At 43.2% G+C, this 12,528-nt stretch overlaps 1 protein-coding gene across 1 annotated transcript in view; it reads left to right on the forward strand.

Moving 5' to 3' along the window:
- The window catches only part of LOC123761395 (nose resistant to fluoxetine protein 6), a 70,947-nt gene that overhangs the window by 14,273 nt on the left and 44,146 nt on the right, over window positions 1-12,528 (forward strand). Inside the window, exons 5-6 of the mRNA XM_045747409.2 lie at window positions 1,016-1,122; window positions 2,845-2,936. Coding sequence (XP_045603365.1) covers window positions 1,016-1,122; window positions 2,845-2,936 — 199 coding nt within the window. The remainder of the gene's footprint in view (window positions 1-1,015; window positions 1,123-2,844; window positions 2,937-12,528) is intronic.

Below are 12,528 nucleotides of genomic sequence, written 5' to 3' on the forward strand. Positions count from 1 at the left end.
CTCCTCCTGTGCTGCTGACGACCTCAGGGTGAGTGTCTCCCTCCTCCTGTGCTGCTGACGACCTCAGGGTGAGTGTCTCCCTCCTCCTGTGCTGCTGACGACCTCAGGGTGAATGTCTCCCTCCTCCTGAAGCTCACGGTGAGAGTATAAAGGTCATGGTGAGAGTGTGAAGGTCATGGTGAGAGTGTGAAGGTCATGGTGAGAGTGTCAAGGTCATGGTGAGAGTGTCAAGGTCATGGTGAGAGTATAAAGGTCATGGTGAGAGTATAAAGGTCATAGTGAGAGTGTAAAGGTCATAGTGAGAGTATAAAGCTCATGGTGAGAGTATAAAGGTCATGGTGAGAGTATAAAGGTCATGGTGAGAGTGTAAAGGTCATGGTGAGAGTATAAAGGTCATGGTGAGAGTGTAAAGGTCATAGTGAGAGTATAAAGGTCATAGTGAGAGTATAAAGGTCATGGTGAGAGTGTAAAGGTCATGGTGAGAGTATAAAGGTCATAGTGAGAGTATAAAGGTCATGGTGAGAGTATAAAGGTCATGGTGAGAGTGTAAAGGTCATGGTGAGAGTATAAAGGTCATAGTGTGAGTATAAAGGTCATAGTGAGAGTATAAAGGTCATGGTGAGAGTGTAAAGGTCATGGTGAGAGTATAAAGGTCATAGTGAGAGTATAAAGGTCATAGTGAGAGTATAAAGGTCATAGTGAGAGTATAAAGGTCATGGTGAGAATATAAAGGTCATGGTGAGAGTGTAAAGGTCATAGTGAGAGTATAAAGGTCATAGTGAGAGTATAAAGGTCGAGGTAAAATCACAATAGCCATTGTAAGGAAGACTTGGGACAACCAAGAAAGTGGTGGTAAATCTATCCCAGTGCAGGAGACACTAAGGTGCCCTTCGTCAGCTTCTCAGTGCCAGTACATATATATATGTACTGGCACTGTACATATTACCACATATATATATATATATATATGGTAATATATAGTTGCTTAATGTATTAATAGTGTTGGTGTTGGCAGGTGAGTTTGGACGCCAGGATGAGCGCTCTCGGGAAGCAGACCTCCGCTGTTGACTGTCAGACCAGGAATGACACCAAGACCCTGGAAGCTGCCGACATTGTTGTCATGTGAGCCAACCTGCTTAATGGCGGTGTCACATTATTGGTTTTCTTGGGTACTAAGTGTTATTTTGTGACTGATTGTGCCTTCAAAGTAGAGAAAATTGATGTAATTCCCCTCAATCTTAGTACTGACCTTAGACTCAGACAGTTGAAGGGAGATGTCTTGAAGGTACCTGAAGGCTGCCGACGCCTGGTACAATGTGCCACAGCTTTAGAAAAGGCGTCGACAGCCTTCACCTATCTTCAAGACGTCTTCCCTAAGCCGTCTGAGGCAAAAGTCAGAGCACAGCTTGAGGTGAACAGCAATATGAAATACTCAGGAATACTGTGAAGGCATTCCCAAGCAGAACATAACAGTTACTACTCAGGAGCAGAAAATGTGTTACTCTGTGTTATTTTGTGTTACATCTCTCAGTCCTGTGTTGAGTATGAGTGTTGTGTGTAGTGGTGTAGCTCTCAGTCCTGTGTTGAGTATGAGTGTTGTGTGTAGTGGTGTAGCTCTCAGTCCTGTGTTGAGTATGAGTGTTGTGTGTAGTGGTGTAGCTCTCAGTCCTGTGTTGAGTATGAGTGTTGTGTATAGTGGTGCAGCTCTCAGTCCTGTGTTGAGTATGAGTGTTGTGTGTAGCTCTCAGTCCTGTGTTGTGTGTAGTGGTGCAGCTCTCAGTCCTGTGTTGAGTATGAGTGTTGTGTATAGTGGTGCAGCTCTCAGTCCTGTGTTGAGTATGAGTGTTGTGTGTAGCTCTCAGTCCTGTGTTGTGTATAGTGGTGTAGCTCTCAGTCCTGTGTTGAGTATAGTGGTGTAGCTCTCAGTCCTGTGTTGAGTATGAGTGTTGTGTGTAGTGGTGTAGCTCTCAGTCCTGTGTTGAGTATGAGTGTTGTGTGTAGTGGTGTAGCTCTCAGTCCTGTGGTGTGTATAGTGGTGTAGCTCTCAGTCCTGTGTTGAGTATGAGTGTTGTGTGTAGTGGTGCAGCTCTCAGTCCTGTGTTGAGTGTAGTGGTGTAGCTCTCAGTCCTGTGTTGAGTGTAGTGGTGCAGCTCTCAGTCCTGTGTTGAGTATGAGTGTTGTGTGTAGTGGTGTAGCTCTCAGTCCTGTGTTGAGTATGAGTGTTGTGTGTTGTGGTGCTGCTCTCAGTCCTGTGTTGAGTATGAGTGTTGTGTGTTGTGGTGTAGCTCTCAGTCCTGTGTTAAGTATGAGTGTTGTGTGTTGTGGTGCAGCTCTCAGTCCTGTGTTGAGTATGAGTGTTGTGTGTAGTGGTGTAGCTCTCAGTCCTGTGTTGAGTATGAGTGTTGTGTGTAGTGGTGCTGCTCTCAGTCCTGTGTTGAGTATGAGTGTTGTGTGTAGTGGTGTAGCTCTCAGTCCTGTGTTGAGTATGAGTGTTGTGTGTAGTGGTGCAGCTCTCAGTCCTGTGTTGAGTATGAGTGTTGTGTGTAGTGGTGTAGCTCTCAGTCCTGTGTTGAGTATGAGTGTTGTGTGTAGTGGTGTAGCTCTCAGTCCTGTGTTGAGTATAGTGGTGCAGCTCTCAGTCCTGTGTTGAGTATGAGTGTTGTGTGTTGTGTGTAGGGGGGGCAGCACACTGAGAGACTGGTCACTGGATCCACTACACTCTGTCCTGAAGGGATGAATTACATATGAATCAAATTATACTGATGCAATGATAAGTAGATTTGCAACACGTTGTGTTATGCTCTCAGTATATATATTCCTATATGGCCGCTGCTGCTCCTGCAGTGTTGTGCTGACCGTCCTCGGGGGTCTTCTCCTCGCTGGTGCTGCCCTCGACATCGGCATCAACTACTCCGATCAGCAGCAGCTTCGAAAAGGTCAGTCAGAATTTATGTGATAAAACTTGCATAACGTAGACTCTATAAGCGGCAAAGATTTTGTGAAAAAATCTTTGGTTCATTCTCAAGTGATGTTACAGTACAGGACATTATATTTATACTAACAGTGGGTCAGGTGAATACAAATGGATCGAACGATGGGGTCAGGTGTAAACAATAGGTAAACATAAGGGTAAAGAGTATAGTGGGTGCTGTTTGTCGAGCAGTGTCTTGTATGTTGGCCTCTTCAAGTTCTAGTCTTGTTCTTATTCTCATGGTGGGTAGAGTGAATAGTTCCGTAATTTGAGTATTTGTGGTAGGTTGTTCTATTTTTATGTGGATTGCTTATTACAATTTTATGTGGATTGCTTAAGCAATCCATATATAAATTGAACAACCTACCATAAATATTCAAATTACGGAACTATTCACATTATAAATTCCAGGGTAATTGATAAATTAACTCTCCAAAATTCATTCTTAATTTCTGGTCTGACGCCTGAACGCGTTTCGTAATGCTTATTACATTTTCAAAGACATAGTTTACATATAAAAATGTAAATGTAGGCAGTATATAGGCAAGACAACAACGTCTCTTTCTTGGCAATTAACTATGCACAAACAACAGGGCTCCATCAAGGAACATTAAATCTCTTCTCACAACCAGACCATCACCAGAGAAATCTTAACAAGCAACACAGAAATCATCGACAAATACAGCGATAGCAGGAGACTCGACATCAGCGAGGCACTACACATCAAAAAGTCAACACCAACAATCAACAGCCAATTAATGCACAACTGAATTCTACCCACTTCAAGATCCCGAACCAACATAGAAGCAGCAATAGGAAGTATGGGCCAATAGACCTTCTGCAGTTACTTCCATTCTTATGTTTTCATACCCAATTTATACCCATTGTTTCGTGTTCTGGCATATGCTCTGTCAGCTCACCCAAAACAAGTATAAGTGTGATATATTTTTATGCGTAAACTAAGTCTTTGAAAATGTAAAAAGCATTACGAAACGCGTTCAGGCGACAGACCAGAAATAAAGAATGAATTTTGGAGAGTTAATTTATCAATTACCCTCGACAGTGAAGACGAACGTAAGAAATATTGAGAATATTCGTGTTAGAATTATTAATCTTACCCTTTCGGTCATATTCAACAACATTTGTTTACAAGAAAGACTGAAGACTGCTACAAAAATATGCTAGTATACTAATATATATATATATATATATATATATATATATATATATATATATATATATATATATATATATATATATATATATATATATATATATATATATAAATATATATATATATATATATATATATATATAAGCCTATACTTGCATAAACCACAAGTGAAGATAAACAATCTTTGGACAACACCCACCAGTGGGACTCGAACCCAGAAAGCACAACTACCTTCCAGTAGCTGGCATAACTAGTATGCTTTAACCCACTACGCCATCAGACCTTACAAAAGAAGTAGATAGTTCGAGAGATATATATATCTCAAACATCTCTACCTCCCGAAGGCACCAGAGGAGTGAGGGGTCAGTCTGCAATTTTCGTCAAGCCACTGTCAATGTGAGAGAACTCGTGTCCAGCTTATAAGCCTATACTTGCATAAACCACAAGTGAAGATAAACAATCTTTGGACAACACCCACCAGTGGGACTCGAACCCAGAAAGCACAACTACCTTCCAGTAGCTGGCATAACTAGTATGCTTTAACCCACTACGCCATCAGACCTTACAAAAGAAGTAGATAGTTCGAGAGATATATATATCTCAAACATCTCTACCTCCCGAAGGCACCAGATGAGTGAGGGGTCAGTCTGCAATTTTCGTCAAGCCACTGTCAATGTGAGAGAACTCGTGTCCAGCTTATAAGCCTATACTTGCATAAACCACAAGTGAAGATAAACAATCTTTGGACAACACCCACCAGTGGGACTCGAACCCAGAAAGCACAACTACCTTCCAGTAGCTGGCATAACTAGTATGCTTTAACCCACTACGCCATCAGACCTTACAAAAGAAGTAGATAGTTCGAGAGATATATATATCTCAAACATCTCTACCTCCCGAAGGCACCAGATGAGTGAGGGGTCAGTCTGCAATTTTCGTCAAGCCACTGTCAATGTGAGAGAACTCGTGTCCAGCTTATAAGCCTATACTTGCATAAACCACAAGTGAAGATAAACAATCTTTGGACAACACCCACCAGTGGGACTCGAACCCAGAAAGCACAACTACCTTCCAGTAGCTGGCATAACTAGTATGCTTTAACCCACTACGCCATCAGACCTTACAAAAGAAGTAGATAGTTCGAGAGATATATATATCTCAAACATCTCTACCTCCCGAAGGCACCAGATGAGTGAGGGGTCAGTCTGCAATTTTCGTCAAGCCACTGTCAATGTGAGAGAACTCGTGTCCAGCTTATAAGCCTATACTTGCATAAACCACAAGTGAAGATAAACAATCTTTGGACAACACCCACCAGTGGGACTCGAACCCAGAAAGCACAACTACCTTCCAGTAGCTGGCATAACTAGTATGCTTTAACCCACTACGCCATCAGACCTTACAAAAGAAGTAGATAGTTCGAGAGATATATATATCTCAAACATCTCTACCTCCCGAAGGCACCAGATGAGTGAGGGGTCAGTCTGCAATTTTCGTCAAGCCACTGTCAATGTGAGAGAACTCGTGTCCAGCTTATAAGCCTATACTTGCATAAACCACAAGTGAAGATAAACAATCTTTGGACAACACCCACCAGTGGGACTCGAACCCAGAAAGCACAACTACCTTCCAGTAGCTGGCATAACTAGTATGCTTTAACCCACTACGCCATCAGACCTTACAAAAGAAGTAGATAGTTCGAGAGATATATATATCTCAAACATCTCTACCTCCCGAAGGCACCAGATGAGTGAGGGGTCAGTCTGCAATTTTCGTCAAGCCACTGTCAATGTGAGAGAACTCGTGTCCAGCTTATAAGCCTATACTTGCATAAACCACAAGTGAAGATAAACAATCTTTGGACAACACCCACCAGTGGGACTCGAACCCAGAAAGCACAACTACCTTCCAGTAGCTGGCATAACTAGTATGCTTTAACCCACTACGCCATCAGACCTTACAAAAGAAGTAGATAGTTCGAGAGATATATATATCTCAAACATCTCTACCTCCCGAAGGCACCAGATGAGTGAGGGGTCAGTCTGCAATTTTCGTCAAGCCACTGTCAATGTGAGAGAACTCGTGTCCAGCTTATAAGCCTATACTTGCATAAACCACAAGTGAAGATAAACAATCTTTGGACAACACCCACCAGTGGGACTCGAACCCAGAAAGCACAACTACCTTCCAGTAGCTGGCATAACTAGTATGCTTTAACCCACTACGCCATCAGACCTTACAAAAGAAGTAGATAGTTCGAGAGATATATATATCTCAAACATCTCTACCTCCCGAAGGCACCAGATGAGTGAGGGGTCAGTCTGCAATTTTCGTCAAGCCACTGTCAATGTGAGAGAACTCGTGTCCAGCTTATAAGCCTATACTTGCATAAACCACAAGTGAAGATAAACAATCTTTGGACAACACCCACCAGTGGGACTCGAACCCAGAAAGCACAACTACCTTCCAGTAGCTGGCATAACTAGTATGCTTTAACCCACTACGCCATCAGACCTTACAAAAGAAGTAGATAGTTCGAGAGATATATATATCTCAAACATCTCTACCTCCCGAAGGCACCAGATGAGTGAGGGGTCAGTCTGCAATTTTCGTCAAGCCACTGTCAATGTGAGAGAACTCGTGTCCAGCTTATAAGCCTATACTTGCATAAACCACAAGTGAAGATAAACAATCTTTGGACAACACCCACCAGTGGGACTCGAACCCAGAAAGCACAACTACCTTCCAGTAGCTGGCATAACTAGTATGCTTTAACCCACTACGCCATCAGACCTTACAAAAGAAGTAGATAGTTCGAGAGATATATATATCTCAAACATCTCTACCTCCCGAAGGCACCAGATGAGTGAGGGGTCAGTCTGCAATTTTCGTCAAGCCACTGTCAATGTGAGAGAACTCGTGTCCAGCTTATAAGCCTATACTTGCATAAACCACAAGTGAAGATAAACAATCTTTGGACAACACCCACCAGTGGGACTCGAACCCAGAAAGCACAACTACCTTCCAGTAGCTGGCATAACTAGTATGCTTTAACCCACTACGCCATCAGACCTTACAAAAGAAGTAGATAGTTCGAGAGATATATATATCTCAAACATCTCTACCTCCCGAAGGCACCAGATGAGTGAGGGGTCAGTCTGCAATTTTCGTCAAGCCACTGTCAATGTGAGAGAACTCGTGTCCAGCTTATAAGCCTATACTTGCATAAACCACAAGTGAAGATAAACAATCTTTGGACAACACCCACCAGTGGGACTCGAACCCAGAAAGCACAACTACCTTCCAGTAGCTGGCATAACTAGTATGCTTTAACCCACTACGCCATCAGACCTTACAAAAGAAGTAGATAGTTCGAGAGATATATATATCTCAAACATCTCTACCTCCCGAAGGCACCAGATGAGTGAGGGGTCAGTCTGCAATTTTCGTCAAGCCACTGTCAATGTGAGAGAACTCGTGTCCAGCTTATAAGCCTATACTTGCATAAACCACAAGTGAAGATAAACAATCTTTGGACAACACCCACCAGTGGGACTCGAACCCAGAAAGCACAACTACCTTCCAGTAGCTGGCATAACTAGTATGCTTTAACCCACTACGCCATCAGACCTTACAAAAGAAGTAGATAGTTCGAGAGATATATATATCTCAAACATCTCTACCTCCCGAAGGCACCAGATGAGTGAGGGGTCAGTCTGCAATTTTCGTCAAGCCACTGTCAATGTGAGAGAACTCGTGTCCAGCTTATAAGCCTATACTTGCATAAACCACAAGTGAAGATAAACAATCTTTGGACAACACCCACCAGTGGGACTCGAACCCAGAAAGCACAACTACCTTCCAGTAGCTGGCATAACTAGTATGCTTTAACCCACTACGCCATCAGACCTTACAAAAGAAGTAGATAGTTCGAGAGATATATATATCTCAAACATCTCTACCTCCCGAAGGCACCAGATGAGTGAGGGGTCAGTCTGCAATTTTCGTCAAGCCACTGTCAATGTGAGAGAACTCGTGTCCAGCTTATAAGCCTATACTTGCATAAACCACAAGTGAAGATAAACAATCTTTGGACAACACCCACCAGTGGGACTCGAACCCAGAAAGCACAACTACCTTCCAGTAGCTGGCATAACTAGTATGCTTTAACCCACTACGCCATCAGACCTTACAAAAGAAGTAGATAGTTCGAGAGATATATATATCTCAAACATCTCTACCTCCCGAAGGCACCAGATGAGTGAGGGGTCAGTCTGCAATTTTCGTCAAGCCACTGTCAATGTGAGAGAACTCGTGTCCAGCTTATAAGCCTATACTTGCATAAACCACAAGTGAAGATAAACAATCTTTGGACAACACCCACCAGTGGGACTCGAACCCAGAAAGCACAACTACCTTCCAGTAGCTGGCATAACTAGTATGCTTTAACCCACTACGCCATCAGACCTTACAAAAGAAGTAGATAGTTCGAGAGATATATATATCTCAAACATCTCTACCTCCCGAAGGCACCAGATGAGTGAGGGGTCAGTCTGCAATTTTCGTCAAGCCACTGTCAATGTGAGAGAACTCGTGTCCAGCTTATAAGCCTATACTTGCATAAACCACAAGTGAAGATAAACAATCTTTGGACAACACCCACCAGTGGGACTCGAACCCAGAAAGCACAACTACCTTCCAGTAGCTGGCATAACTAGTATGCTTTAACCCACTACGCCATCAGACCTTACAAAAGAAGTAGATAGTTCGAGAGATATATATATCTCAAACATCTCTACCTCCCGAAGGCACCAGATGAGTGAGGGGTCAGTCTGCAATTTTCGTCAAGCCACTGTCAATGTGAGAGAACTCGTGTCCAGCTTATAAGCCTATACTTGCATAAACCACAAGTGAAGATAAACAATCTTTGGACAACACCCACCAGTGGGACTCGAACCCAGAAAGCACAACTACCTTCCAGTAGCTGGCATAACTAGTATGCTTTAACCCACTACGCCATCAGACCTTACAAAAGAAGTAGATAGTTCGAGAGATATATATATCTCAAACATCTCTACCTCCCGAAGGCACCAGATAAGTGAGGGGTCAGTCTGCAATTTTCGTCAAGCCACTGTCAATGTGAGAGAACTCGTGTCCAGCTTATAAGCCTATACTTGCATAAACCACAAGTGAAGATAAACAATCTTTGGACAACACCCACCAGTGGGACTCGAACCCAGAAAGCACAACTACCTTCCAGTAGCTGGCATAACTAGTATGCTTTAACCCACTACGCCATCAGACCTTACAAAAGAAGTAGATAGTTCGAGAGATATATATATCTCAAACATCTCTACCTCCCGAAGGCACCAGATGAGTGAGGGGTCAGTCTGCAATTTTCGTCAAGCCACTGTCAATGTGAGAGAACATTGGTTCTCTCACATTGAGAGTGGCTCTCATTGGAGGGTTAAAGCATACTAGTTATGCCAGCTACTGGAAGGTAGTTGTGCTTTCTGGGTTCGAGTCCCACTGGTGGGTGTTGTCCAAAGATTGTTTATCTTCACTTGTGGTTTATGCAAGTATAGGCTTATAAGCTGGACACGAGTTCTCTCACATTGACAGTGGCTTGACGAAAATTGCAGACTGACCCCTCACTCATCTGGTGCCTTCGGGAGGTAGAGATGTTTGAGATATATATATCTCTCGAACTATCTACTTCTTTTGTAAGGTCTGATGGCGTAGTGGGTTAAAGCATACTAGTTATGCCAGCTACTGGAAGGTAGTTGTGCTTTCTGGGTTCGAGTCCCACTGGTGGGTGTTGTCCAAAGATTGTTTATCTTCACTTGTGGTTTATGCAAGTATAGGCTTATAAGCTGGACACGAGTTCTCTCACATTGACAGTGGCTTGACGAAAATTGCAGACTGACCCCTCACTCATCTGGTGCCTTCGGGAGGTAGAGATGTTTGAGATATATATATCTCTCGAACTATCTACTTCTTTTGTAAGGTCTGATGGCGTAGTGGGTTAAAGCATACTAGTTATGCCAGCTACTGGAAGGTAGTTGTGCTTTCTGGGTTCGAGTCCCACTGGTGGGTGTTGTCCAAAGATTGTTTATCTTCACTTGTGGTTTATGCAAGTATAGGCTTATAAGCTGGACACGAGTTCTCTCACATTGACAGTGGCTTGACGAAAATTGCAGACTGACCCCTCACTCATCTGGTGCCTTCGGGAGGTAGAGATGTTTGAGATATATATATCTCTCGAACTATCTACTTCTTTTGTAAGGTCTGATGGCGTAGTGGGTTAAAGCATACTAGTTATGCCAGCTACTGGAAGGTAGTTGTGCTTTCTGGGTTCGAGTCCCACTGGTGGGTGTTGTCCAAAGATTGTTTATCTTCACTTGTGGTTTATGCAAGTATAGGCTTATAAGCTGGACACGAGTTCTCTCACATTGACAGTGGCTTGACGAAAATTGCAGACTGACCCCTCACTCATCTGGTGCCTTCGGGAGGTAGAGATGTTTGAGATATATATATCTCTCGAACTATCTACTTCTTTTGTAAGGTCTGATGGCGTAGTGGGTTAAAGCATACTAGTTATGCCAGCTACTGGAAGGTAGTTGTGCTTTCTGGGTTCGAGTCCCACTGGTGGGTGTTGTCCAAAGATTGTTTATCTTCACTTGTGGTTTATGCAAGTATAGGCTTATAAGCTGGACACGAGTTCTCTCACATTGACAGTGGCTTGACGAAAATTGCAGACTGACCCCTCACTCATCTGGTGCCTTCGGGAGGTAGAGATGTTTGAGATATATATATCTCTCGAACTATCTACTTCTTTTGTAAGGTCTGATGGCGTAGTGGGTTAAAGCATACTAGTTATGCCAGCTACTGGAAGGTAGTTGTGCTTTCTGGGTTCGAGTCCCACTGGTGGGTGTTGTCCAAAGATTGTTTATCTTCACTTGTGGTTTATGCAAGTATAGGCTTATAAGCTGGACACGAGTTCTCTCACATTGACAGTGGCTTGACGAAAATTGCAGACTGACCCCTCACTCATCTGGTGCCTTCGGGAGGTAGAGATGTTTGAGATATATATATCTCTCGAACTATCTACTTCTTTTGTAAGGTCTGATGGCGTAGTGGGTTAAAGCATACTAGTTATGCCAGCTACTGGAAGGTAGTTGTGCTTTCTGGGTTCGAGTCCCACTGGTGGGTGTTGTCCAAAGATTGTTTATCTTCACTTGTGGTTTATGCAAGTATAGGCTTATAAGCTGGACACGAGTTCTCTCACATTGACAGTGGCTTGACGAAAATTGCAGACTGACCCCTCACTCATCTGGTGCCTTCGGGAGGTAGAGATGTTTGAGATATATATATCTCTCGAACTATCTACTTCTTTTGTAAGGTCTGATGGCGTAGTGGGTTAAAGCATACTAGTTATGCCAGCTACTGGAAGGTAGTTGTGCTTTCTGGGTTCGAGTCCCACTGGTGGGTGTTGTCCAAAGATTGTTTATCTTCACTTGTGGTTTATGCAAGTATAGGCTTATAAGCTGGACACGAGTTCTCTCACATTGACAGTGGCTTGACGAAAATTGCAGACTGACCCCTCACTCATCTGGTGCCTTCGGGAGGTAGAGATGTTTGAGATATATATATCTCTCGAACTATCTACTTCTTTTGTAAGGTCTGATGGCGTAGTGGGTTAAAGCATACTAGTTATGCCAGCTACTGGAAGGTAGTTGTGCTTTCTGGGTTCGAGTCCCACTGGTGGGTGTTGTCCAAAGATTGTTTATCTTCACTTGTGGTTTATGCAAGTATAGGCTTATAAGCTGGACACGAGTTCTCTCACATTGACAGTGGCTTGACGAAAATTGCAGACTGACCCCTCACTCATCTGGTGCCTTCGGGAGGTAGAGATGTTTGAGATATATATATCTCTCGAACTATCTACTTCTTTTGTAAGGTCTGATGGCGTAGTGGGTTAAAGCATACTAGTTATGCCAGCTACTGGAAGGTAGTTGTGCTTTCTGGGTTCGAGTCCCACTGGTGGGTGTTGTCCAAAGATTGTTTATCTTCACTTGTGGTTTATGCAAGTATAGGCTTATAAGCTGGACACGAGTTCTCTCACATTGACAGTGGCTTGACGAAAATTGCAGACTGACCCCTCACTCATCTGGTGCCTTCGGGAGGTAGAGATGTTTGAGATATATATATCTCTCGAACTATCTACTTCTTTTGTAAGGTCTGATGGCGTAGTGGGTTAAAGCATACTAGTTATGCCAGCTACTGGAAGGTAGTTGTGCTTTCTGGGTTCGAGTCCCACTGGTGGGTGTTGTCCAAAGATTGTTTATCTTCACTTGTGGTTTATGCAAGTATAGGCTTATAA

Source organism: Procambarus clarkii, chromosome 7, assembly GCF_040958095.1.
Source record: "Procambarus clarkii isolate CNS0578487 chromosome 7, FALCON_Pclarkii_2.0, whole genome shotgun sequence".
Classification (NCBI taxonomy): Eukaryota; Metazoa; Arthropoda; class Malacostraca; order Decapoda; family Cambaridae; genus Procambarus; species Procambarus clarkii.